The 26,649-nt window shown below is 39.5% G+C and overlaps 1 protein-coding gene across 5 annotated transcripts in view; it reads right to left on the bottom strand.

Annotated features, from left to right (window-relative positions):
• Positions 1–25,364, bottom strand: part of LOC120522841 (coiled-coil domain-containing protein 138-like) — a 106,764-nt gene extending 81,400 nt beyond the window's left edge. For 4 of the 5 annotated variants that reach the window (XM_039743537.1, XM_039743538.1, XM_039743541.1 and 1 more), the window contains exons 1-2: positions 24,730–24,930; positions 14,732–14,786 (exon numbers count right to left, since the gene is read on the bottom strand). In XM_039743537.1, coding sequence (XP_039599471.1) covers positions 14,732–14,786; positions 24,730–24,810 — 136 coding nt within the window. In that variant the 5' untranslated portion in view covers positions 24,811–24,930. Of the gene's footprint in view, positions 1–14,731; positions 14,787–24,729; positions 24,931–25,215 lie in introns of those variants that run through there. The other variant, XM_039743539.1, reaches the window with a different exon arrangement.
• Positions 25,365–26,649: the final 1,285 nt, after the last annotated feature.

Raw genomic sequence — 26,649 nt, 5'->3', positions numbered from 1 at the left:
ATTTGCCAATTAGCAGGCATCCCACTCAGTGCTCAGTGTGTGTGTGCCCCATGATAGTGAGAAAGAAATGAAGGATAATGTGTATATTTTGACATTTGAGAGTAGTTAGTGACATTTCCAGTATGCATTCGTACAACAGGTAATCTTCCATAGTTTATTATCAACAATATCGTTGTTAATACATAGAAGTAGGAAGGAACTCTAAAGTATTAGTAATATATAAATGAAGTTACTGGGTTTTATAATTTTGGCTGCTTGCTTCAGAAAGGTTACAGTAGCAAAGGGAGACCGGCATCTGGGTCGCTGTGCTCTCGTTAGTGTTTATCTTTCAATATGGATATTCTGGAAAGATTATTTTGGACAAAAAGTTTAATTTGTTATTTTATTCAAATTAAAGGTTGCGGAGATGTAGATTCTATTGTAAGAGCACTGACACAAGTCATGAACCAACCTTTGGCATGGTGGTAGTCCACTGCTGATCACATTAAGGCCCAAACCCACATTAATTTTACACTTGCTAGTCCCTCTACCCAATAGTGTTGATCAATGAAGTACGTCAAAGTGTTCTTCATAGCAAATATGCTGTATTTGCCAGTGACCTCGCTCACCAAATATTTTCTGGGAAGTCTGCTAATCGGCCAGCCTAAACATTTTTTTTCCAAGCAGCCCATGCTGCTTTGTGAGGTCAGTGTAACATCAAAAAGCTGTATCAGCAATGCTCATGCATACTGCAAGATTTGTTGCCCAATCTGCTTAGCTCATGTATACATAATATGCCATGTGCTGCATTAACAATCCAAAACAAGCCTATGCCCCTATGAAATAACAACAAACCACCATGTATTACTGTTTACAAGGTATTTTTATCTTCTATACTGAAGAAAAAAGTACAAAGCAGCATTCGTTTAGAGAGATCAGAAACAAAAAAAAAAAACAGATATTCCAACTGCGTCCAGAGTCAGTACTTTCAACAATGGAATGGGCCTAACCCATGTGTGAGAGTGAGAGAGAGAGAGAGAGAGAGAGATACACACATATATACATACACAGTGGTACCTCGGTATACGTCCACTTTGGAATAAGTCCAACTTGGTATATGTCCTGTTTGGAAGCAAAACATTTTGCTTGGTATACGACTCGCATGCTAGAACACCGCACGCTACCCTTGTTTAACACTTTCGAGACAAAGCCACGACTGACCACGAGCGTCAGTACGACAGTTGCTAGCATTCAGTGAACAACCCATACTATACCTATCTGTGAATTTTCACGTGATTTTGTGTTTATTTGCGTAAATTTGAATTGGTTGTTGAAAAGTATGAAGGTGGCATGCTTATCCGGGACTTGGCTGCTGCATACCGTATGCCGAGAACGATGGTATCTACGATTGTCAAAAACAAAGACGTTATTAAAAGGTAAAGTGAGGTTACAATTTCATTTATTTCATCTAATTACTTTTGCATTTATGTATTTTAGTATTAAGCAGTGTTTAAATTATTTTATACAACCCCATTAATGTATAATATGCCAATAATATTATTTTTCATGGGAACAGATTAATCATTTTCCCTTTATTTCTTATTGGAAAAATTCATTTGGTGTACATCCTGTTTCGTAGTCCAAGGATCTGGAACGGATTAAGGACGTATACCGAGGTACCACTGTATATATATATTTTTTTTTACTTATTGCTAGTTTATGTCATTTGTTATATTTTGTTTGTGGTGATCTCTCCATCTGCATCTTTTTTTTTTGCCTCAGGTAGAGTGGTTAGCACTGCTACTTCACAGCTCAAATCACTTTTGTTGGTCAAAATATTTGGTCCAGGATAGTTGGCAGATGCTTCTCTGGTCAAAAGGGTAAATTACAAACCTTTACTACACCATTATAATCCACTCAAAACTAGTTCAGGCCCTACTACTCCATTGATTTCAATGTATTTTGCAGAGTGCGGGAAGTTCACTAACCTTTCTATGAAGCGAAATCTGCGGAGTCTGCTCGTCACAACTAGCCAAAATGCAGATATACAGTACACCATCTATGCAAATTAAAAATGTACACCCAGGATTCAGCAGTGTGTTCTCGTTTGACAATTTGGAGACAACCTTTACTATGCACAACAACATCTTCAGTTTTACATACAAGATATACAGTGGTGTGAAAAACTATTTGCCCCCTTCCTTATTTCTTATTCTTTTGCATGTTTGTCACACAAAATGTTTCTGATCATCAAACACATTTAACCATTAGTCAAATATAACACAAGTAAACACAAAATGCAGTTTTTAAATGATGGTTTTATTATTTAGGAGAAAAAAATCCAAACCTACATGGCCCTGTGTGAAAAAGTAATTGCCCCCTGAACCTAATAACTGGTTGGGCCACCCTTAGCAGCAATAACTGCAATCAAGTGTTTGTGATAACTTGCAATGAGTCTTTTACAGCGCTCTGGAGGAATTTTGGCCCACTCATCTTTGCAGAATTGTTGTAATTCAGCTTTATTTGAGGGTTTTCTAGCATGAACCGCCTTTTTAAGGTCATGCCATAGCATCTCAATTGGATTCAGGTCAGGACTTTGAATAGGCCACTCCAAAGTCTTCATTTTGTTTTTCTTCAGCCATTCAGAGGTGGATTTGCTGGTGTGTTTTGGGTCATTGTCCTGTTGCAGCACCCAAGATCGCTTCAGCTTGAGTTGACGAACAGATGGCTGGCTGGTGTGCAAATAAAAGCATAGCATTTGTGAACAATTGGGATGATTTTTGGGAAAGGCCTGGATTTTTCAGAAGAGATAGTCTTCATCCTAACTGGAGGGGATCTTATGTATTATCCCAAAATATGGCAGCAAAACTGCCTGGTTGACTGATTAGAGCACCATCCAGGCCGCAGTCATGTGATCTTAAATCACAGGCTGTTCTTTATCCCACCTGTTATTTTCCTGAAGCTGTTACCCATAATCCCTGTTGTGGGGCATCCAGTAAATTTAGTCTTGATACAAACCATAAATTAATTGATAACCAAAAATAAGGTGTATAATTAGACCAAGGGATAAAACCAGACACTCCACCAGGGGCATCTGTAATAGAAATTTAATTCAAATTAAAACAAAAAATATATCAGCAGTTCAGAAAGAACCATGCAGTTTTAAATGCTGTTTATTGAACATTCGCTCTCTTGGCACTAAAGCTGTTTTGGTAAATGATATAATATTAAGTACAAAATCTGATCTGTGTCTTCTTACTGAAACCTGGCTTAGTAAATGTGACACTGTTCCCTAGCTGAGGCGTCACCAGATGGATACTCGTTCCTTCATAAGTCTACAGATTCTGGTCGAGGAGAAGGCCTTGGAATAATTCATTGTAACAAATTGCAAATCACTCCTAAAAATTTAGGCAACTTTACATCCTTTGAGGCATTCATTTTAAATATTAAAACAGATTCCAACACAATTATAGTGCTAGTCTACAGACCACCAGGGCCATATTCATTGTTCATGACTGAATTTAGCAACCTTCTGTCTGATTTGGCTATAAATTATGATCACGTAGTTCTGATGGGGATTTTAATGTACACATTGATGTGGAAACTGACACTTTTAGCAAATGTTTTACTTATTTGTTAAATTCAGTAGGATTTTGTCAGATTGTCAAAGGTCCAACTCATAATCATAACCATACATTAGATTTAATTATAACTTACAAAGTTGAAATTCAAAATTTAAATATTACTCCATTAAATGTAGTTATTTCCGATCACTTCTTAATTACGTTTGATTTAGTTCTGCCCATGCCAGCACTCGCAGATTAAAACAAAGACAGTGCGACATCTAGATTGTAATTCTGCTTCAAAATTTATAGATACCTTGAGTAAGTCGAGTGTAATTGTGGAAAACCATTTAGATCAGTTAACATCAAATGTAAACGTGGAAAACAATTTAGATCAGCTAATATCACATTATAATGTGACCTTGAGAGATGCTCTGGACACAGTGGCTCCCCTAAAACAAAAGTGATCAAAGCACATAGAAACTCTCCCTGGTTTAATGAAAATACTCGAGCTCTTAAATTAGAGTGTCGAAAACTGGAGCAGATGGAGAACAACAAAGCTACATGTCTTTCAAATTGCATGGACAGAGAGTGTAATAAATATAAAAAGCCCTCTTTAAAGCTCGCTCATAATACTATTCTACATTAATAGATAGCAATAATAAAAATCCTAGGGTACTTTTTAGAGCAGTGGCTAAATTAACAAATGGGAATTCAGATCAACAGTGCAAAATACCAACAGATATTAGCAGTACAGACTTTATGAACTTCTTCAATGAGAAAATTAAAAATATAAGATCCCAGATCTCAGCATCACAGTACAAACCAAATACTAGCTTAGCAGACCCTGTCACATTGCATTCAGCACTTTAATAATTTTAATCCTGTAACTCACCAGGAAGTCTTAACTTTAATTACTAAAATGAAGCCCACTACTTGTTCCCTAGATCCAGTGCCAACAAAACTAGTAAAAGTGCAATGGATGTTCTTGCAGCCTATTCTAACCGTTATCAATAGTTCATTACTGCATGGCACAGTACCTGATGCACTAAAAGTGTCAGTCATTAAACCTTTACTTAAAAAGTCAGACCTAGACCCACACATACTAAATAACTATAGGCCTATTTCAAATTTACCATTTCTCTCTAAAATACTAGAAAGTAGTCGCCAGTCAGCTTCAGTCACACCTTACGCATTACAATTTATTTGAGAAATTCCAGTCTGGCTTTCGCACTGGTCATAGTACAGAAACGGCACTAACACGGGTTGTAAATGACATTCTGATATCCTCTGATGAAGGAAATTCCACTGTAATTATGTTGTTGGACTTAAGTGCAGCATTTGACACCATTGACCATTCTATTTTACTGCACAGGCTAGAAAACGATGTTGGGCTTACAGGCCCGTGCTCGCTTGGTTCAGTTCTTATTTATCAAATCGATTCCAGTATGTACAGAAATGTGCAGACAGTACTCCATCATTATACACAGAAGTTCAATATGGTGTCCGCAGGGCTCAGTACTGGGACCTTTACTGTTTTCACTTTACATGCTTCCACTGGGATCTCTCATTAGGAAACATAATGTTAATTTTCACTCGTATGCAGATGACACCCAGTTATACCTTTCATTTAAATCAAATGAAGTTTCTCCGATGTTGTCTTTAATTAGTTGTGTTAGTGAATTAAAGGAATGGATGAATGAGAACTACTTGTCTTTAAATACAGATAAAACAGAGATGTTAATTGTTGGAGGGAATGACGCTGATCACAGCAATATTTTGTCGTCATTTAACTCAGTTGGAATCCCAATTAATTTTACTGAATCAGCCCACAATCTAGGAGTTATCTTTGACTCTAGCATGTCATTTAAAGCGCATATTACAAAGTCAAAACATGTTTTTCCATCTTAAAAATGTTAGGAAATTAAGGCTTTCTAAATAAACAGGATTGTGAGAAATTAATTCATGCATTTATCTCTAGTAGGATTGACTACTGCAATGCGGTGTTCACTGGCTGTTCAAACTGTTCTCTATACAGCCTCCAGTTAATCCAAAATGCGCTGCAAGAATTATTACAAGAACAAGAAAATATGAACACATAACCCCAGTTCTTAAATCTTTACACTGGCTCCCAGTTAAGTTTAGGGCAGATTTCAAAATCCTCCTTTTAACATATAAAGCATTAAATGGCCAAGGTCCGCTTACTTGTCTGAACTTATCATGACTTACAAACCTGAGCGCACATTAAGATCTCAAGATGCCGGTCTGCTTAGGATTCCAAGGATTAATAAAATAACAGTGGGAGGTCGAGCTTTTAGTTACAGGGCCCCTAAACTGTGGAATGGTCTTCCTGCTTCCATAAGAGATGCCCCTTCAGTCTCAGCCTTTAAATCCCGGCTGAAGACTCACTACTTCAGTTTAGCATATCCTGACTAGAGCTGCTGATTAACTGTACATACTGCATCTCTGTTGTTAGTCATTAGCACTATAACATAAGTAATATGATAATTATATTTGAATACTAACCCTCACCTATTCTGTTTCTTATCTCGGTACCCAAATGTGGCAATTGGTGCCACGGCCCACCTGCCAAGTTGTTTGCCTGCCTATGGTAAAGTCATCCCTGATGGAGGATCACAGGAATCATGGGAAAGAGGGTCCTTTCATGAGCACAGCGTTTCAGCCGTGGCATGGCCAAATGGGGAGGCAGCTAGATGGATGAGGTCTCCAGGACTCTAAAATATCCAAACCTAATTATGTCATATCATCTACTGTTAAACCGTACTTCTAAAATTTTTATTATTATGCTGTCTTAAGGAATTGTTCTGTTCTGTATATTGTATTGTCCCCCTACTTTTGACACCCACTGCACGCCCAACCTACCTGGAAAGGGGTCTCTCTTTGAACTGCCTTTCCGAGGTTTCTTCCATTTTCCCTACAAGGTTTTATTGGGAGTTTTTCCTTGTCTTCTCAGAGAGTCAAGGCTGGGGGGCTGTCAAAAGGCAGGGCCTGTTAAAGCCCATTGCAGCACTTCCTGTGTGATTTTGGGCTATACAAAAATAAACTGTATTGTATTGTATTGTACATTCTCCTTCAGGATTTTTTGGTAGACAGTAGAATTCATGGTTCCATCTATAACAGCAAGCCTTCCAGGTCCTGAAGCAGCAAAACAACCCCAGACCATCACACTACCACCACCATATTTTACTGTTGGCATGATGTTCTTTTTCTGAAATGCTGTGTTCCTTTTACGCCAGATGTAACGGGACATTTGCCTTCCAAAAATTTCAACTTTTGTCTCATCAGTCCACAATGTATTTTCCCAAAAATCTTGGCAATCATTGAGATGTTTCTTAGCAAAATTGAGACGAGCCCTAATGTTCTTTATGCTTAACAGTGGTTTGCGTCTTGGAAATCTGCCATGCAGATTGTTTTTGCCCAGTCTCTTTCTTATGGTGGAGTCATGAACACTGACCTTGATTGAGGCAAGTGAGGCCTGCAGTTCTTTAGACGTTGTCCTGGGGTCTTTTGTGACCTCTCGGATGAGTCGTCTCTGCGCTCTTGGGGTAATTTTGGTTGGCCGGCCACTCCTGGGAAGGTTCACCACTGTTCCATGTTTTTGCCATTTGTGGATAATGGCTCTCACTGTGGTTCGCTGGAGTCCCAAAGCTTTAGAAATGGCTTTATAACCTTTACCAGACTGATAGATCTCAATTACTTCTGTTCTCATTTGTTCCTGAATTTCTTTGGATCTTGGCATGATGCCTAGCTTTTGAGGTGCTTTTGGTCTACTTCTGTGTGTCAGGCAGCTCCTATTTAAGTTATTTCTTGATTGAAACAGGTGTGGCAGTAATCAGGCCTGGGGGTGGCTACGGAAATTGAACTCAGGTGTGATACACCACAGTTAGGTTATTTTTTAACAAGGGGCAATTACTTTTCACACAGGGCCATGTAGGTTTGGATTTTTTCTCTCCCTAAATAATAAAAAACATCATTTAAAAACTTCATTTTGTGTTTGTGTTATTTTTGACTAATGGTTAAATGTGTTTGATGATCAGAAACATTTTGTGTGACAAACATGCAAAAGAATAAGAAATCAGGAAGGGGGCAAATAGTTTTTCAAACCACTGTATACCTGCCAACCCTTCAGCCGATTCTTACCTTGTTATGAAAACAGGCAACTTCACCCTATTATTCTTAGAGGTGAAGAAAAGTGAGGTTTAAAAATTGGATGGTTAGATTTCTTCAGCATTATTGTACTAGTTATGTAACCTGGCCTCACCCAAAATATTTCCTAAGAAAATGGGCCTTGGTTACAATGCAGATTGCTAATCGGATGTGTCCAAGGTACGATTTCATCCTATATATAGTATTTGTTTTTGTTGCTTTACCAGGGGTTAACGTAATTAGTTCACTGAAGTTCTTTACTTCTGGATATGCCAAATATAAATTGCCCATGAGTAAAACATTTGTGCTGTAGATCAATTCATGCTTTTCCTATTGACTGACTTTTGTTGATTGTCAATGGAAAACACAAACTTACAAGATTCTGTATCACAGAGTGAGTCAAAATCATGTTAACATTTGAATGGCAGAAACAATTTATTCTCAAAACATACTTCATATGTGCAAGATGATTTACAGGAATATCTCAACCTGTTCGCCATCATGTTTAACACATGTACCATATGTGGCACATAAATTGTCCACAAAAATTGTATACTAGTATATACATAGCAGTACCATTAGTGTTAACATCATTTTGACTCGCCCTGTATTTTGAAATGAAACAGGTAATAATGGGAATTTTGTGAATTTCTTTCACTATCTTCAAATTAGGAACTTTGTTAAACAGAACCTGCCCAATTTTCCTCATCTTGCACCCTTGTCCATTGCTCAATTTCAAGGACTTAGACACCATCTCTGTAATATATAAAATTATTTTACAGTCCCTCCCTTTCAAAGATCCAAGAGGACACTGGGAAAAAGATCTCTCAATTAATATATCAGAAAAGGAGTGGAAAGTAGCAAGGCAGAGAATTCACTCGAGCTCCATATGCGCAAAGCATACAATTATTCAGCTCAAAATTATATATCGAGCACATCTGTCTCGCTTAAAACTCTCCAAAATGTTTCTAGGGCGAGATCCAACCTGTGAACGCTGCAATCAAGCCCTTACCTTTCAGACAGCCTTGGTGTCACAATCCCTCCTAACCCATTAACAGCTGTGTTTGGGGTTCTTCCAAATGGGTGTAAAGTGGAGAAAGACAAACAAATTGTGATTGCATTCACTACACTCTTGGCATGCAGACTTATTTTGCTAAACTGGAAGAATCCTAACTCTCCTCTTTCAAGTCAGTGGGAAACCGATGTATTATACTATTTGAAATTGGAAAAAAATCAAATACTCAGAGGACCTGTACTGATTTTTTTCAAAACCTGGCAGGATCTAATCAATAATATTATAGAATAAGCTCTCAAAGCACAGAGGAAGCAATTATTTCCGCATTTCTTTTTCTTTTCCATTTATCTCTATTAGCCTATCAAACTCATCAATTTAGGTATGCTTACAAGCCTTAAGCTTTACCCCATTGGCCATGCTCTCTCTCTCTCTCTCTCTCTCTCTCTCTCTCTCTCTCAGGGGTGGTGATCGACTTTTCTCAATCCTATTTTTTGTAAAAATTGATTGATTTATATGAAAAGATTACAATAAAATTAATAATAATAATTTCACCCTGTAGCACATCCTGTAAAAATGGTATCATCAATCAGATTTTAATGTACCACTTTTTGTGTATTGTATTGTATTGTATTGTATTGACCCCCTTCTTTTTGACACCCACTGCATGCCCAACCTAACTGGAAAGGGGTCTCTCTTTGAACTGCCTTTCCTAAGGTTTCAACCATTTTTTCCCTACTGGGGTTTTTTTGTGAGTTGTTCCTTGTCTTCTTATAGAGTCAAGGCTGGGGGGCTGTCAAGAGGCAGGGCCTGTTGAAGCCCATTGAGGCACTCATTGTTTCTGATTTTGGGCTACACAAAAATAAATTGTATAGTATTGTACTTTGATCTGTAATTGTGTACCGTTATAAGGTTTTGGAGTGTTTAGATCAAAAGCAACATACATACTCAATTGTGTTTAACTATAACTTACTACATAGCATTGATATTTACAGGCTGCACATTTATGTGGCCCAAGGAATAAATTGAGTGTTACAAGCACTGTACCGAAAAGATAACGAGTTACACAACTGTTTAAACTCACCAAGACATGCTATCACCCTCAGCCTGTGTTGAACCCAGGGCTTGAAGTGGGACAGTATGCTGTATCGACACTTCCCTCTTTCTACTTTGTAAACCTAAGTGTAGCGGTGGCACATTGTGGTCTGATCTCCAAGGGGACTCCCTAGTTTTAAACAATACTGCATGTATTTCACCACCAAGACCTCGTCCACAACCGGGAAACAACCACCAACCTTCCAATATCGAATAAATATTAGCCAAACCACGTGTTTTTTTTTAATTTATTAATATAATTGTTGGTAATAATATTGTAGTGAGTGGGCCATTCTTAGGCACTAAATCCTTTTTTCTGTCTCAGCTCATGCATTTGAACGCCACCAGCACAACAGCACCACTGACCAGGCTGAGGATACCTCTTTATGCAAAACACGAGAAGTACAAAGAAACCGACTGAATAGGGAGAACTGCAAGTACCCAGTGATGCAACTTGCCAAGTCTTCTTTGTGCTTCAAACTTTATTTTTTCCACTTTACTTCTGGCCATGGCATTCATTTGAATAAAACAAATTAAATTAAATCATAAATTAAATTAAATACAATTCAATTAAAATCAGTCAAAGCATTTTTGACATTTTGAGGAATTCCTTTCTAAGCAGATACCTACAGTCTTAGATACACCATCCTGTCAGGAAAAAGACCAGATAATGGCATAATGTAAAACAGAATATTTGGAGAAAAATATGGACTAAACAATTTGATTTTAAGTTGATTTACTGTACTCTAAAGATAATTAATGGGCTGACTACTGTAAGGGAGCTTTTTCTTCAGCTGCAATCTGATAACAGCTCACTGCCCCCAGAAGCTTAAGAAAGATGCAAGACAACACCTGAAGCAGAAGAACTAAAAATGACTGTCCAATTCTTCCTTGGCTACTGTGTATCCTCTTGGAAAATACTATTTAATTGATTCTTATTAGGAAAGTTAGAGCAATAACATTGTACATGATCTACTGTATATATTTTATCCAAAACCTGAATATTTAATAAGATTATAGTTAAGCCAAGTCACAAATGGGCTCTTTGTCATTGCTCCATCCTAGGCACTGTAATGAGCATACTGTACATGCAAACGTGAATGTAAATGTAAATAAACAAAAGTGAGTACATACAAAAGATGTACAGTAATTACTGCCCAAGGAGTCCGAGAGCTTTGTCTTTGCAAGTGCTTACAGGGGTCTAGAAGTGCCTTGATGTTGTGAAAGCTCTACAGAAAAAGTGTTATCTTTAATAAGTAAGCCAAGGGCCAAGAAGTCAATTACACTAGCTCAGAAAGAACCATCCAACCTCAGGGTAAAGCTTGTCAGTAATAAAAAAAAGTCCATCTGATGGAAAAGATTGCCTTTTATTGAGTCTGCAGATGGAAAATTTCACTGAAAAACTGAAGCCACTTACAGAGGAGGTAGAGGGCCCATGGGATTATCTATCTTAACTTAAATCTCAAAGTGAAACTCTAATGGCAACCAAAGGTGTCAAAACACTCCACCCATAAAGTTAACTAAACTGCTCAAAAAAATTAAAGGAACACTTTGAAAACACATCAGATCTCAATGGGAAAAAGAAATCCTCCTGGATATCTATACTGATATAGACTGGGTAATGTGTTAGGAACAAAAGGATGCCACATCGTTTGATGGAAATGAAAATGATCAACCTACAGAGCCCTGAATTCAGACGCCCCAAAAATCAGAGTGAAAAAATTATGTGGCAGGCTAGTCCATTTTGCCAAAATTTAATTGCAGCAACTCAAAATTGTACGCAGCACTTTGTATGGCCCCTGTGTTCTTGTATACATGCCTGACAACATCGGTGCATGCTTCTAATGAGATGACAGATGGTGTTGTGGGGGATCTCCTCCCAGATCTGGACCAGGGCATCACTGAGCTCCTGGACAGTCTGAGGTGCAACCTGGTGGCATTGGATGGACCAAAACATAATGTCCCAGAGGTGTTCTATTGGATTTAGGTCAGGAAAGTGTGGTGGACAGTCAATGGTATCAATTCCTTCATCCTCAAGGAACTGCCTGCATACTCTCACCACATGAGGCCAGGAATTTTCGTGCACCAGGAGACACTGTACCAGCATAGGGTCTGACAATGGGTCCAAGGATTTCATCCTGATATCTAATGGCAGCTAAGGTGCCTTTGTCAAGCCTGTAGCGGTCTGTGTGACCCTCCATGGATATGCCTCCCCAGACAATCATTAACCCACCACCAAACTGCTCATGCTGAATGATGTTACAGGCAGCATAATGTTCTCCATGGCTTCTCCAGACCCTTTCACTTCTGTCACGTGCTCAGGGTGAACCTGCTCTCATCTGTAAAAAGCACAGGGCACCAGTGGTGCATCTGCCAATTCTGGTATTCTATGGCAAATGCCAATCGAGCTGCATGCTGCTGGGCAGTGAGCTCAGGGCCCATTAGAGGACATGGGGCCCTTGGGTCACCCTCATGAAGTCTTTCTGGTTGTTTGGTCAGAGACATTCACACCAGTGGCCTGCTGGAGGTCATTTTGTAGGGCTCTGACAGTGCTCATCCTGTTCCTCCTTGCCCAAAGGAGCAGATACTGGTCCTGCTGATGGGTTATGGACCTTCTATGGCCCTCTCCAGCTCTCCTTGAATCTCCTCCATGCCCTTGAGACTGTGCAGGGAGACACAGCAAACCACCTGGCAATGACACGTATTGATGTGCCATCCTGGAGAAGTTGGACTACCTGTGCAACCTCTGTAGGGTCCAGGTATCGCCTCATGCTACCAGTAGTGACACTGACTGTAGCCAAATGCAAAACAAGTGAAGAAACAGTCAGAAAAGATGAGGAGGGAAAAATGTCAGTGGCCTCCATCTGTTAAACCATTCCTGTTTTGGGGGTCATCTCATTGTTGCCCCTCTAGTGCATCTGTTGTTAATTTCATTAACACCACAGCAGCTGAAACTGATTAACAACCCCCTCTGCTACTTAACTGACCAGATTAATATCCAAAAGTTTCATTAACTTTATGCTATACTCTGATTAAAAAGTGTTCCTTTAATTCTTTTCAGCAGTATATGATGAAAGAGATTATGGAAAAAGAAGATTGTGGTATATCCTACCAATATTATCAAGTTAGCAATTACCTCATTGTATTTCATCTTTACTTTTCTTACTTTATTGGCTAGGTTTGATTGCAAGCAATGGTACTGAAATATATAATGATTAATTACATTTGCATTTCAAATGATAATGTAGATACAAATGTATCTATTGTTAGAGTTCAACAAGTATACATATATAAGAACACTTCAGAAATCTTGTTGGTTAACTTGTGAATTCAGATAATTAACTAGTAGGAAAAAAAAAAATCTCACACCAACATATACATATTGAATGACAACTAAATATACTGTAAATGTATAGAATACTCTATATTGGGTTTATACTGTAACTCTGTACAGTGACTGAAATAATGCAATAAAATTTTTTGGAATGGCAGAAATGGGCTTCTGTACAAGAAATGTTTGAAAATGAAAAAATTACAAATGAAGAGATTGTGTAAACCGTTTACTCAGAAGTGATCCTGAAAGATAAAGCCCAACAGTTATCCAGCGGGGCGATGGAGAAGCTTGGGGTAATTGCTGAAATGGTGGAAGGAAAAGAGTGATTTTTTTTCCTCTTTTATGTGCAAAGGTATAGATACAATGAAGTAATGCTGTAGCCAGATAAAACATATGAAGTCTGCTTGAATGGGATGATGACCTTTCTGCAGTTAACTAGTTCAGAAGACTGTTCCACTGCCTGTTTAATTTCAGGCAGTAGTGAGGTTGCTCCATGACTGGGGCTAAACCAAAGTGGTTGTCGAGTTTTTGATGACCCAATCTTGATGATGAAATTTGGGAATCCAGTTCTACTAAAATGGGTATCATCATCCCGGGGAGGAGGAGAGAAAAAAAAAAAACTTGCCACAGAACATTGGTGACCCAGTGGCATCTAGGTCATCTGTACCTAAGACACACACAGAGAGGGTTCCTCTCTGAATGGAATCAATCAGATGCTAGTCGGTGGAGGGTCCATTATCCCACACAGGAAAGCAATATTCAATGGTTGCACAAAGAACCAAGGAGCTGCCCTACTCTAGCAGCTATGCATCTCATGTAATGTGCCAAAGAGTAAGACTGTTAAAGCTGACACTGACAAGAATTACAGTGACCTCCTAAACTGGTCGAGAGAGAGAGAGAGAGAGATGGGTTGTGAAAAGGGGGCTGCTTTTCATACTGAGTGGTGAATAAGTAGATGAGCCACTCCACCAAGCAGACAAGGCATAACAGTCATATCGATACACCAAACTAGACTATAAGGTTATTTTTATCGCAAATTTAGTTTTCCTTTGTGTTCATTCCCTGCCAGTTTTAATTTTTTTGGGTGTGGACAGCTGTTGTTTCTATTACAATGTGTAAACATAAAATAAAGGTGAATAACAATATTGAAAGCACACCAAGTGCAAACTGTACATGAAGGTTATTTTGTCAAATCTTTTTTGCCTTGGAGATCATCTGAGAGAGAATACTGTGAAATATTTTCCACCAGCAATATGGTAAGGAATGTTTTAAGTATTAACTACACAAGCCATATAATTAATATTGAGATCTATAACAACCCAAAACATATGTCACACTGGTAACTTCTACAGAAAGTCAATCTACGGTAGGTCCTAGAACCTCTGGATATTTAAAATGACAGAAAGGTGGCCAGCCAAATGTATATGAAGAGCAACTATCTCCAGAGCCCTTAAAGATCTTATAGCCATCATAGTTTTGGCAGAGGACTGAGAGGCCCGATGTAACCTAACCTCCTAATGACTGCTAATAAACATGAGGGTCTAAGGTCCAAAAAACAAAGTCAGCAGTTAGAAATCTTACCAGTGTCAGACAGTTCACCATCAGCTCCAAATCTGTAAGGTTTCACTGCAAAGACCTAAGATAAAGAGACAGATGAAAAGTTACTTGAAAAAAAATAAGGGACATGTGCACAGCAAAAGAACAGTGTGTGCTACACCAAACAATTACCTGTTAATATCCCTCTATTACATCTACCTTTCATTATGAGAGAAACCCTATTTGTATCGATATTTAAATTAAGACTGAAGACTCATTTTAACAGAGAATACATTGGTTTGATCAACAACGGCACGTACTTTATTTTAATTACTCTGACAATTCTTACGGTTAGCTTTTATTGAGCCTATCAGTTTCTTCCTCTACCTGTGATGGCACTTTCACCTGACTTTGGAATAGACCCATAGCACTACCAATAAGAGACCTAGGATTACACATTACCCAAGGGGAAATATACTATTTCTTTATTTCTTGGGCTTCTGTAAAAAGCTATAACAAACCACCACCACCATAAACACACATAATTACAAAGAACGAGAAAACAAAAAATAAACAAACACACACTTCTGATTAGGCTAAACATAAAAAGAGTAGTCACAGTTGATAGTGAGGCTTTACACAGGCATACTGCCATTGGTATAAAGGAGCCCCAGCAGCATTTCTATAAACATTCTGCTATAAAATTGTTGGCCGAAAGTACTTAATGAGAGTGTGTCATGGAGAGCATGTGTAGAATTATTCATAATGGTATTAGAGGAATAGGAATAATAATAAAAAATAAAAAAACACATCATAATCCTTACAGTGCTGCCAGCTTTGTCCAAATGGGAAAAAGCCTTGTGCAGTAGAGCAGACAGAAAATTGTGTAGTGCACTACAATCATTGGTCAATAGGCAAACTTCAGTGGGTACAGGTTCTTTCATAACAGGACTCGGATGCACCGAGCATTTTGTTATAGTATCATTACAATAGGGTGCATAAATAACCTTATTAAAACATACCATTAAAAAAAAAAAAAAACACATGTGGACTTAAAGAAAGCATATAAAAGAGTGGTTAGAGAGGAGTTGTGGTATCATATGAGGAACTTGGGAGTGGCAGAGAAGTATGCAAGAGTGATGCCGATATGTACGATGGAAGTGCGACAGTGGTGAAGTCTGCTGTAGGAGCGACAAATGCGTTCAATGTGGAGGTGGCATTACATCAGGGATCGCTCTGCACCATTTCTCATTTGCAATGGTGATGGACAGAAGAGATTGGACAGGCGGCCCAGTGGAATATGATGTTTGCTGATGACATTGTGATCTGTAGCAATAGTAGGGAGCAGGCTGAGGAGACCCTGGAGAGGTGAAGATATGCTCCAGAGAGGAGAGGAACGAAGGTCAGTAGGAACAAGACAGAATACATGTGTATAAATGAGAGGGAGGTCAGTGGAATGGTGAGGATGCCGGGAGTTGGCGAAGGTGGAGGAGTTTAAATACTTGGGATCAACAATTCAGAGTAACGGGGACTGTGGAAGAAAGGTGAAGAAGAAGAGTGCAGGCAGGGTGGAATGGGTGGAGAAGAGTGTCAGGAGTGATTTGTGACAGATGGGTATCAGCAAGAGTGAAAGGGAAGATCTACATGACAGTAGTGAGACCAGCTATGTTATACGAGTTGGAGACACGGGCACTGATCAGAAAGCAGGAGACAGAGCTGGAGGAGGCAGAGTTAAAGATGTTAAGATTTAATTTGGGTGTGACGAGGATGAACAGGATTAGAAATGAGGACATTGGAGGGTCAGCTTAGGTTGGATGGTTTGGAGACAAAGTCAGTGAGGTGAGATTGCATTGGTTTGGACACGTGCAGAGGAGAGATGCTGAGTATATTGGGAGAAAGATTCTAAGGATGGAGCTGCCAGGTAAGAGAAAAAGAGGAAGGCCAAAGCGAAGGTCTGTGGATATGGTGAGAGAGGACATGCAGGTGGTGAGAGTAGCAGAACGAGATGACAAGGACAGAAAGATATGGAAAAAGATGATCCGCTGTGGCAACCCCTAATGGGAGTAGCCGAAAGAAGAAGATGACGATTTAGCAGGACTACAGGTGAGCAAGGAGGGCAAACACTGTGTGCTTGCATTTGAAGAAATCTTTTTTTTTTTTTCCAATTTTGAAAAGAGAGATAGAGAGAGAGAGGTGCTAAACTGAAAAAGAAAAGTAGACCAAGGCATAAAGAACAGCTCTTTCATTTTTCATATAATAAAACTGACTGGCCCGCTGCTGCTAAGCACTGAAATTTTTTATGAAACTGTCATGAGAAGTCAAGCAAAATGACCTCTTTTATTGGCTATCTAAAAAGATTACAATATGCAAGCTTTCAAGGCAACTGCCTGAAAAGGGGACCCGAGTTGCCTTGAAAGCTTGCATATTGTAATCTTTTTAGTTAGCCAATAAAAGCGGTCATTTTGCTTGCTTGACTTCTCACTACACCCATAATGGATAAAACGGTATAACACCCTAGTACTATGAAACCATCAGTAAAAGAGTGGGATTTTTTTTGTTTTTAATTCAATGCTAAAGAGGGTCACCATTTTATCTGACACCACTTTTTTGCAGGTGGCTACAGAGAATACTTGGTAGGGTGACAGTGCAACATGTCGAGGGAGCCCGACATCAAGTGGTAAAGCACAATGAAAATGGTGAGAAAGAAAGCGGCTCTTCTCAGGTGTCTAACAGATGCAATGGCTTTGCTTCGGTGCCAGGCATAATGAATCTGGCTTGTCTAAATGAGCATTTGCATACAACAAGTTGTTTGTGGTTTGAGTGCAGAAAGGGCTTCTTTCTCATCACCCTGCCATACAGATGTTCTTTGTGCAAATTGCGCTGAATTGTAGAACGATGTACAGATACATCATCTGCAGCAAGATGTTCTTGCAGGTCTTTGCAGGTGATCTGTGGGCTGTCTGTAACCATTCTCACAATCCTGCGCATATGCCACTCCTGTATTTTTCTTGGCCTGGCAGACCTGCTGGGTTTAACAGCAACTGTGCCTGTGGCCTTCCATTTCCTGATTCCATTCCTTACAGTTGAAACTGACAGTTTAAACCTCTGAGATCGCTTTTTGTAGCCTTCCCCTAAACCATGACACTGAACAATCTTTGTTTTCAGATCTTTTGAGAGTTGTTTTGAGGATCCCATGCTGTCTGTCACTCTTCAGAGGAGAGTCAAAGAGAAGCACAACTTGCAATTGACCACCTTAAATACCTTTAACCATTCATGATAGGCCACACGTTCAAGGCTTAACGAGCTAATCCAACCAATTTGGTGTTGCAAGTAATCAGTATTGAGCAGTGACAAGCATTCAAATCAGCAAAATTACATGGGGAAACACATTTGGGCACAGCCAGTTTTTCACATTTGATTTAATTTCATACAACTAACTACTGTTTCACTAAAAATCTTTGTTCGGAAAACACCCCCCAGTACTCAAATGTTCCTAGGAAATGAGACATAACACTTATCTGTTTTGTTGAAAGTAGAGTCAATTATTATGCAGGCTGAGAGGGGTTCCCAAAATTTTTTCATATGACTGTATAATCCATCCATCCATTTTCCAACCCGCTGAATCCGAATACAGGGTCACGGGGGTCTGCTGGAGCCAATCCCAGCCAACACAGGGCACAAGGCAGGAACCAATCCTGGGCAGGGTGCCAACCCACCACAGGACACACACAAACACACTCTAGGGCCAATTTAGAATCGCCAATCCACCTAACCTGCATGTCTTTGGACTGTGGGAGGAAACCGGAGCGCCCGGAGGAAACCCACGCAGACACGGGGAGAACATGCAAACTCCACGCAGGGAGGACCCGGGAAGCAAACCCGGGTCTCCTAACTGCGAGGCTGACTGTATAATGTCCTGAAATAATGTACTTTTGAAATCTCATGACGTAAAGGGCAAGTGTGGCAACAGAAAGGCATTTTAATTCCATACAACAACGTGTTACATGTACCCCTAGGGGTATGTAAAGACTCTGCAAGGATTTCACAAAACACTGTAAAGTTAACAATAGGTTATCTGTTCTCTCTCTTTAGTAACTACTTTTAACACATTGAGCTCCACTACGAGTACCACCTCTAGAGTGTGTAACATGTAACGTAAACTGCAATTCCTCAAAATTGTGGTCTTATTTCAAACGTTCAAACCAACCACTTACTTATCTGCATTTGTAAGAAACATTTGATGGACTAGACATGTTAAATCATCCCTAAAACTAAGGTGCCTAGTTAAGCCAAAAAAAAAAAAAACACACTAGTTCAGAAACAAAATGGATTGGTGCTTAAAATCAGCTAACACTAAATCTTTTAGAGAATCTGCAGCAAGCCTGAAGCAGCAGCTCAAACCAGCACTTTGTCTGAGACAGAGAAGAGCTTCTTCACTGGTTTGTGTTGACATTTCACGGCAACAAAGATTATTAAACCAACGACCTTAATAAAACAGACCACAGCTAAGCGGCCTTTATATGATGACAAATACATTAAGGTGGGCTTCACTCGTGTCAGTACTGGCGATTATCCTCAACTGCAGCTTGCAAGGTGCTTTCCAGTAATAGTATGAAACCATCGCTACTATGAAGACACCTCGAAACAAAACGTCCACAACATAAGGATTCCTTTTATGATCATCCATGACACTAACTGGCTCTTGCAATTTAAGCTACGTTTTTTTCATTTTTTTCTTGTTTAAATGACTTAAATATCCACCTTCAGGGTTTAACCAGCAATACATTTGATGTAAATTTTAAAAAAATCAGGAGATTAATAAATTTTAAAAAAGATGGCATTTGGGTTCCATTGTCTACATGAGACCAGAACACAAGTCTTTTTTTCTTCACTGAATTAACTATTCTCTGAAAACCAACTTGACCTGGCAGACTGTGTCAAACAAGGCATCTCACACATGCAGAACATAAGAAATCTGACAAAGAAGAGCAGACCACTCGGCCCATCAAGCCTATTTGATTAGCAAACAGCTAAGCTGTCCCAATATCTCCTCCAGACTCTTCTTAAAGGGTGTCAAGATTTCTGCTTCAATTTTTGGATCTGTAGTCCTTTCAGTTGTCTTACCAGCGGCCCCAATCATCATTTCCACTAAGGCAGCATGAGAACTTAATAGAGATTTCCAGGAATGGAGGCCTGAAAAGTGAGTATCAACATATATCGCTGGCAGAGATTTGGTTACATTTACATACAGAGAATTTAAACATTTCAGCCGTGGCTGTGACGTTCCTATTGGGCACCTGGAGTCGGCAAGAATGTACCGACTCTGATTCCTAATAAATTGAAATTGTTATGAAAACAAAATACAGTTCAAATGTCCCATTTCACAAACAATAATCCTAATTAAGTACTTCTCTGATGTAGGAATAAAGCCCAGTGCATAGTTGCGTCACTACTAGTGCGAAGTTCAGTTGAGCTATTATACAACCAGACATTCACATATTGTAATCTGGATTATGGTACATCACAAAAAGTGTTTTCATTTTATTTCAGATATAATGTGTTTAATAAGTTCATTTGAGTGTAAACAAGTGTAATAATGTAGGTGGAGGTGTGTGCTATGGCCTAATGTGTGTTCAAGGTTTCTTGTCTTTTGTTTAAACTGGCCAATACGTTAGATAGTCAGCTTCCTAGTCAGTAGTTTTGCGGTTACATGACGTGTATGTTGCCTTCCTTCAATCAACATGGAAAATACATTTGCATATTAAATAACGGGTCAGTCAGAATCAGAAGTACCAGAAACTAAGGGGATGGAGCCTTAAGTACCAGAAACTAAGGAATCCGAGTCAAAGGATTTATCTACCGACTCCACAGCCCTTCACATAGAGTAACATGACGAGTGAGGTTCAACTGCATTCACTGCACTAAAATCAAAGTTCAGTCTTTCTATTGAGAACACCTTTGTCATACATTTCACCAAACCTGCAGTAACTGCTCCAAGATACAAGTCCACCCATCTCAATAACAGAATAAATTTAATAGACAAAAATAATTGATATTAGCCGAAGCCTGCCGTAGCATACGGCGGTGTAACAATAGGAACGGAAAAACGATGAGAAAGGAATTCAGAAATCAAGAAGAAATAAATACTTCTTGAAAGACGCAGGTGTGAACAGGAGTTTTGGTGGTGACGACAGATAATGAGTCGAAAGATCTAACCCTAGAAAAAGCCACGTACAAATGACTGTGGCTGAAGACTAGTTGTTAGAGTTATTATGAAGAGTAAACAGCATGTGGGTATGAGGAAGGCCGCGCTTCTGAAATTCGATTACGTAAATATAATCAATAACAGCCTGAAAAAGATGTTGTTGTAGAATGTCTCTAAGTAATTCCTGCAGCTTAATCCAAAAGGCTCACACTACAATATCAGGTCTGTGCTCCGGTCTTTGGGTATCCGACAGTGCATGTAGAATTTCCGGCCAAGCAGGATTACATGTGAAAGTGATAAATAAATGTGGCCTACTATGGCCATGGCATCCTGCTAGTTTTGTTGCATGTATCTTGGACTTCCTGGAAATGTGGACGGTAATATGATCATTTTGCCTACACATACGTTTTTATTTTCAGCGTTTGCTTGCAGTGCGTCTGACAGTCCTTTATATTGTTCCACACGCAAATCTTGTTGATCTAATCCGAGATAGCCAAGACGCACGCTCTCTGTTTTAACGTACGCATCTACGACGTACTGTTGGAATAGTTCGCCGCTGGAGTGCAAAATACTAAATATATTCCTCATTGTACGCGTAAAACTGCCATGAGTAAGCCTTCTTCGCTTGCCGGTTCTTTTATCAGGAACATGTTGTAAATCTTTGTGCCACCCAATGTCTCCGTAAGGGAATAAAAGTGGGTAAACCATAGGATCGCAATTCATATTGAGCATGGAAATCTGTTTACAGGAGTTGCCTATGGGACAGATAAAAATGTCCCTTTCGGCAGGCGGTTCTCCATCTTCTCCGACGAAAATTGCTGCAATATTGGTGTGACATGTCGGGGCATTGTATCGTCGTAAATCCTGCCTAGGGTTTTCCTCAAAAAGCATTCGTACAGATGCTGTTGGATTGGACTGAACGATTTCATGCATGTGTTTGTATGATTTAGTAAAGGGTTTGATGGTTCTGAGCATGGAATCTATCTGGAGAAGTAAATTTTCACTGCATGTAGAGTTTGCTTTATTTTGTAAGCGTACTGCAGATGCTTGGTGAGAAATGCCGTGTCGGCTGCGTGTGGGCGGGACCGGTTTTGAGGTGGAAGCAAGACGATGGTCCTCGCTTCCTAGTTCTAATGGGATGAATTAGGGTTTTGTAGACAAAGGTTTTCCCTGTTCCTGCAGGACCATCTAAGAAGAAGCATGTTTGTCGCGGATGGGAATCGCAGTATGCAGCGTGTAAACATGTGTTTGGTGAGGTGTTGGAAAAAGAATAAGATATTAAAAAACATGTTTTTTGTTATTGTGCAAGACTACATACTGCATGTCGATTTATGCTACTAGTATGAAGAAGGCATTCGTAAGGCAGCCCGCAGAGCATCTCTGGAACTACCAAGTCTGGAAAAGTATAAGAACCTCTGCTGCAGAATGATACATCGATGCGGTTACATAATATTCTGACCTCAAGTTTAATATCATGCAGCATAAAATGAAAGTATTTAAGCATAGAACTTAAGTTATAGTGATGTGTTGTGAACTCTTGCTCTTAAATTCTACTTGCTACAGGGACGGATTGGCCATTACGGCAATGCCCGGTGGGCCGCGGACTCTGGTCTGGTCATGGGCCGGCCGTTTCATGAAATAAATTTTATGTAATGGTTACCGTTTGACATTAAAAATAATTTTCTAAACAGCTAAAAATCCGTCCAGTACTGCGATTTATATAGTCCTATATAATATACCATATTACGTCATCAAGGTGTTTAAGTTGCCAGTACACAACGTTGCAACAAAAAATTTGGTCAAAACTGCCTTTTGCCGATTTCTGCTTTGATACCGCTACATTTCAGTTAGCATATACATTATTGCAAGTTATTTTATCTCATATCTAGTATTTCAATTCCTCAGTACTAATAATTAGTTTAGATTATGTATTATGCATTTTATTGTTCTCCGGTCACCGGCATGAGCGACAATTAGTGGTTTTCAGCTGCGATTATTGGTATGATGAAATAAAGTTATAAAGCACAGGATAGGAAGTCTATATTACTAAACGAAGGCTGTATATACCCACGGATGCCAGACACCAGAAGCAAGCCGTGCACAATACAAACGCCGCCCGAAGACAAACGTGCACATCACCACATATACAACCTTCGTTTAGTAATGTACAGTAGATCTCCAAGCCGGGATCTGCCACCATGGTCACTTCAGCAAGCGAATCCACCACCGTCACCGGGGACCTAGGTGGCGCCGAAAGCGCACGCGCCCGGCGCCTCAGAGTCAAACCCAACGGCCTTCCGGAGTCAGTAGGTGGCATCCAAACAACACAACACAACCTGTAGGGATTTACCTTTCTGAGCCTGTATTTGGACATGGACAATTTTATGTTGCCTTTTCAAGAGTCCGGCGTTCGTGTGACGTTAAAGTGAAGGTTCTAACTACTCCATACCAGGCAGAGCTGATTCAAGGACAGAAAACCATCTTTATCAAAAAATTTGTTTATAAGGAAATTTTTGACTAAGTATGTTGAATTTAACATTTTATGAATTTTTTTGTTTCCAATTTAGTTCATTTAAATCTTTGCACTCCGATTTTTTTTTTTTTTTTAAACTTATGAGTGCAGCAACTCAAAGACATTTTGGACTTAAAGGATATAACAATTAAATTTCAATTTTAGTACAAATATATTTATTTAATTAAATGAAAACTTTCCCAGGACGCTCCCACCCTTCATGATTTGTCATCCCTCCGAAAATCAGACAGAACAGAAAGTGACTGCCATTCTTGGATTTCCGATTCTTTATTAGGACGAAACATTAATAATTTATTGTTAAGTTAATCGAACGTTTCAATCATGTAAGGTTTCTATTATAACCTCAGTTAGAATTTATTCCATTGTAAATGAGCAGCTGCTAGGGTTAGGTTAGGCGTTAGGCACTTGGACATGTTTCTAAAATATTTATTTTTCATTAAATTTTATTTCTAAGCATGTCGTCAAGTCTTAAGCTGTGTCTAAACAACAGTTCACAGATTAGGTTTGGCAACAGTTTAGACAGAGTTCATGTCATAGGCTCATAGCAAGTAGCGAGCCGCGTAATCATCACAAATTTTAATAAAATGACAATGAATAATGGACCGAGTGGGTCGACGTCATCACCTCACTCGTTGAAGGATGCCCGGCCCGGTTTTGAGACACAGTCTGCTCCTGACTTGCTATTTCAGATAACTAGATGAAAAGTCCTTTATTTGCTTTTTTTCCCTCACCTTTTGAAAAATCATTTATTAGGAAAATATAGCGTTGTAGCCTCATTTCTTATAATGTGACAAAATAATCAGTGGTGGACATTTTTTTTTTTTGCTGATGTCCCTGACAATGCATTGAAAATGTTCAGTAAAACTGAAAACCTAGAAGATGAGCACTAATTTGTGTCCACAATTAAAATAATAATAAAAAATAATACTCTGGTTTGTAAACTTTATCTGTGGTCTTCTAACTGCTAAACAAAGCTGACGGATCTCTTGTGACGTGTAAACCGTCCTGTCAGAACAGAAGTTATTTCGCTTTTAAAGTGCACGGCTATTAGTTTTCACCTTCGTATATACAAAATAGTCACATTTAAACATTAATTCAACATCTTGTTCTCTTTACACAGCACAGCCCCTTAATCACCGCACTGCGAATCTCTATTAAAAGCAAACACTCTTTAAGTATTTTATACATACTATTGAATCTCAAATAACAACTACTCGTGTTAAAACTTTCAGTAACTTCACTAGTATTCGTTAACCGTCCCCCAGCATCGCCCGCCACTGCCCACCACAACAGCGCTATCGTTACCGCGTCTCCTCCGCTGGCGTATCTGAGATTATCTCTCTTCAAAGACACTTCCAAAGAGGATGACGAGTCTTCGTCGCTCATGTCGTCGGCAGTCTATATCAACCACACTTTACAAGTGTTAAATAACTGAAGAATCGAGACGAATTAAATCACAACTAAACTTTGAGACACCAGCGTCGCTACCTCAGCTGCCACCGCAATTCAAGCACAACGTAAACGGGGTTTAGGAACCACTTCCGGGTCTCCTGTAACGCAAATGTATCAAAATAAAAGTACACGCCTACTGCGCTTGTTAATCATGGTCTGTAAAACCAACTAAAATAATTTAAAACTGAATCTTGAGCATATAAAAAAAACAAAGTCTAACACTATACACTTTTGGTTGCAGTAAAAAATGCTTTCTGAAAACTGACTGGTATTTGGTGCAAGAGGACTGATGTATTGCAAATCAGGTCGAAACAGTTAAAGTCTCATAACATGCTATACCTTTTTTTCGACATGGTTTCAGTCAGTGGGTTGATTGAAGGCAGGACCTAAGCAGTATCTTATTCCCGAAGCCGAGTATTTTATTACAGATGAGTTGCTACCCTACTATTTACAACAACAAAGCACTGCTAAAACTTAGCGCCACAAAGTAGCGGAACTGGACCTAGGACTTTTATTTTTAAGTGCTGTGACGGCACATAATTCGTTACTCGTTCGTTGCTAGGCAGCCGCTTGCTGTTTTCCTCTACTGCGCAGCTGCAGGAGGGCGTGCAACGCGACAACGGTGTACTTGATTTCGTATATTTTAATTTCAGTAAAATGAAGACTGGGTTATTGAGATCACAAAAATTACTTACGAACGCTTTGAAATCAATTCAGTTACTTTGGCCTCCTGACTCACTGGTACAAGAAAACCACCAAATATGTACCTTTTGGGAACACCTTAGTGCGCCTGCGCCAACTCAGCTGTGACGCTAAATTATACGGGACACAGGTATCTTCATAACTATTTGGGGCCATTTAGTGCAGAAAAACACTCATTTTTTTAGATAATTTCGGTCAATATTTTGTGCCGTAAATTACAAAGGGTATACCGATAGGTGTCATCAGCAAAAATTATCAAAAGGACTTAGGTGTGCAGGTCACATCAACTGACCACAGGGGTTCACCTCCTAAGTGGGTACGAGGGGACATAATCCCTCCTTTTCACAAATATTGGGTCTCGGTAACGCAGGCACGTGGTGTGTTGCTTTATGTTATTTTGAGGTTGTTGATCACAGATATGATAATCTTGTAACGAGCTCTGGTTCCGGACCTCAGAGGGACGTGCTCCCCAGGTGGCGGCGGGAATACCTAGAGAAGCCGACTAAATATCAGCCCGTGACCATCACAAAACCCCCAGCCGTTAGAAGAGCACTTCGATCGGACCATGCTAAAGCCCATCGGCCCGGAAGTGTCGCCGCCTGTCGAGCCTCAGATTGGACCCTGGACTTGGGTTGACTCGTAGAGATCCGGGGGGATAGTGTGGCATATGGGTTGCCTCAGACCACAGGTGAAGCGTGTATTAAAATACAAAGGGACAATCAGCTGGGGCTGGGAGCGCTTGGCGTCGCTGAAAGACCAGAGCGGTGGGCGGAGGCAGCGCTGAAGATGCCAACGGTCCTTTTTAGTGCCACTTATCAGAGATCAGCGTAAAGAAGCTAATACTATCCCTCAGAATCTTGGGAGGTCGTTACAATATTTTTAATATTTGATTCTTAACCGGTGATCCTAACCTCCTAAGAGCATCTCCTAGAAGGTTAAAAATGACAAATTCAAACATAAGCATGTGGGGTATTGTTTAGACTATTACAAGATATGTGATTATGAATATGGTGCTGTTCTTAACTTCCGATCATTTACAGGGGATCTAGCCCTTTTATGGACAGAGGTTAC

This window comes from Polypterus senegalus, chromosome 2, assembly GCF_016835505.1.
Source record: "Polypterus senegalus isolate Bchr_013 chromosome 2, ASM1683550v1, whole genome shotgun sequence".
NCBI lineage: Eukaryota > Metazoa > Chordata > Cladistia > Polypteriformes > Polypteridae > Polypterus > Polypterus senegalus.
The sequence above is the reverse complement of the archived record's forward strand: the minus strand, read 5'-3'. Positions and strand labels throughout refer to the sequence as shown.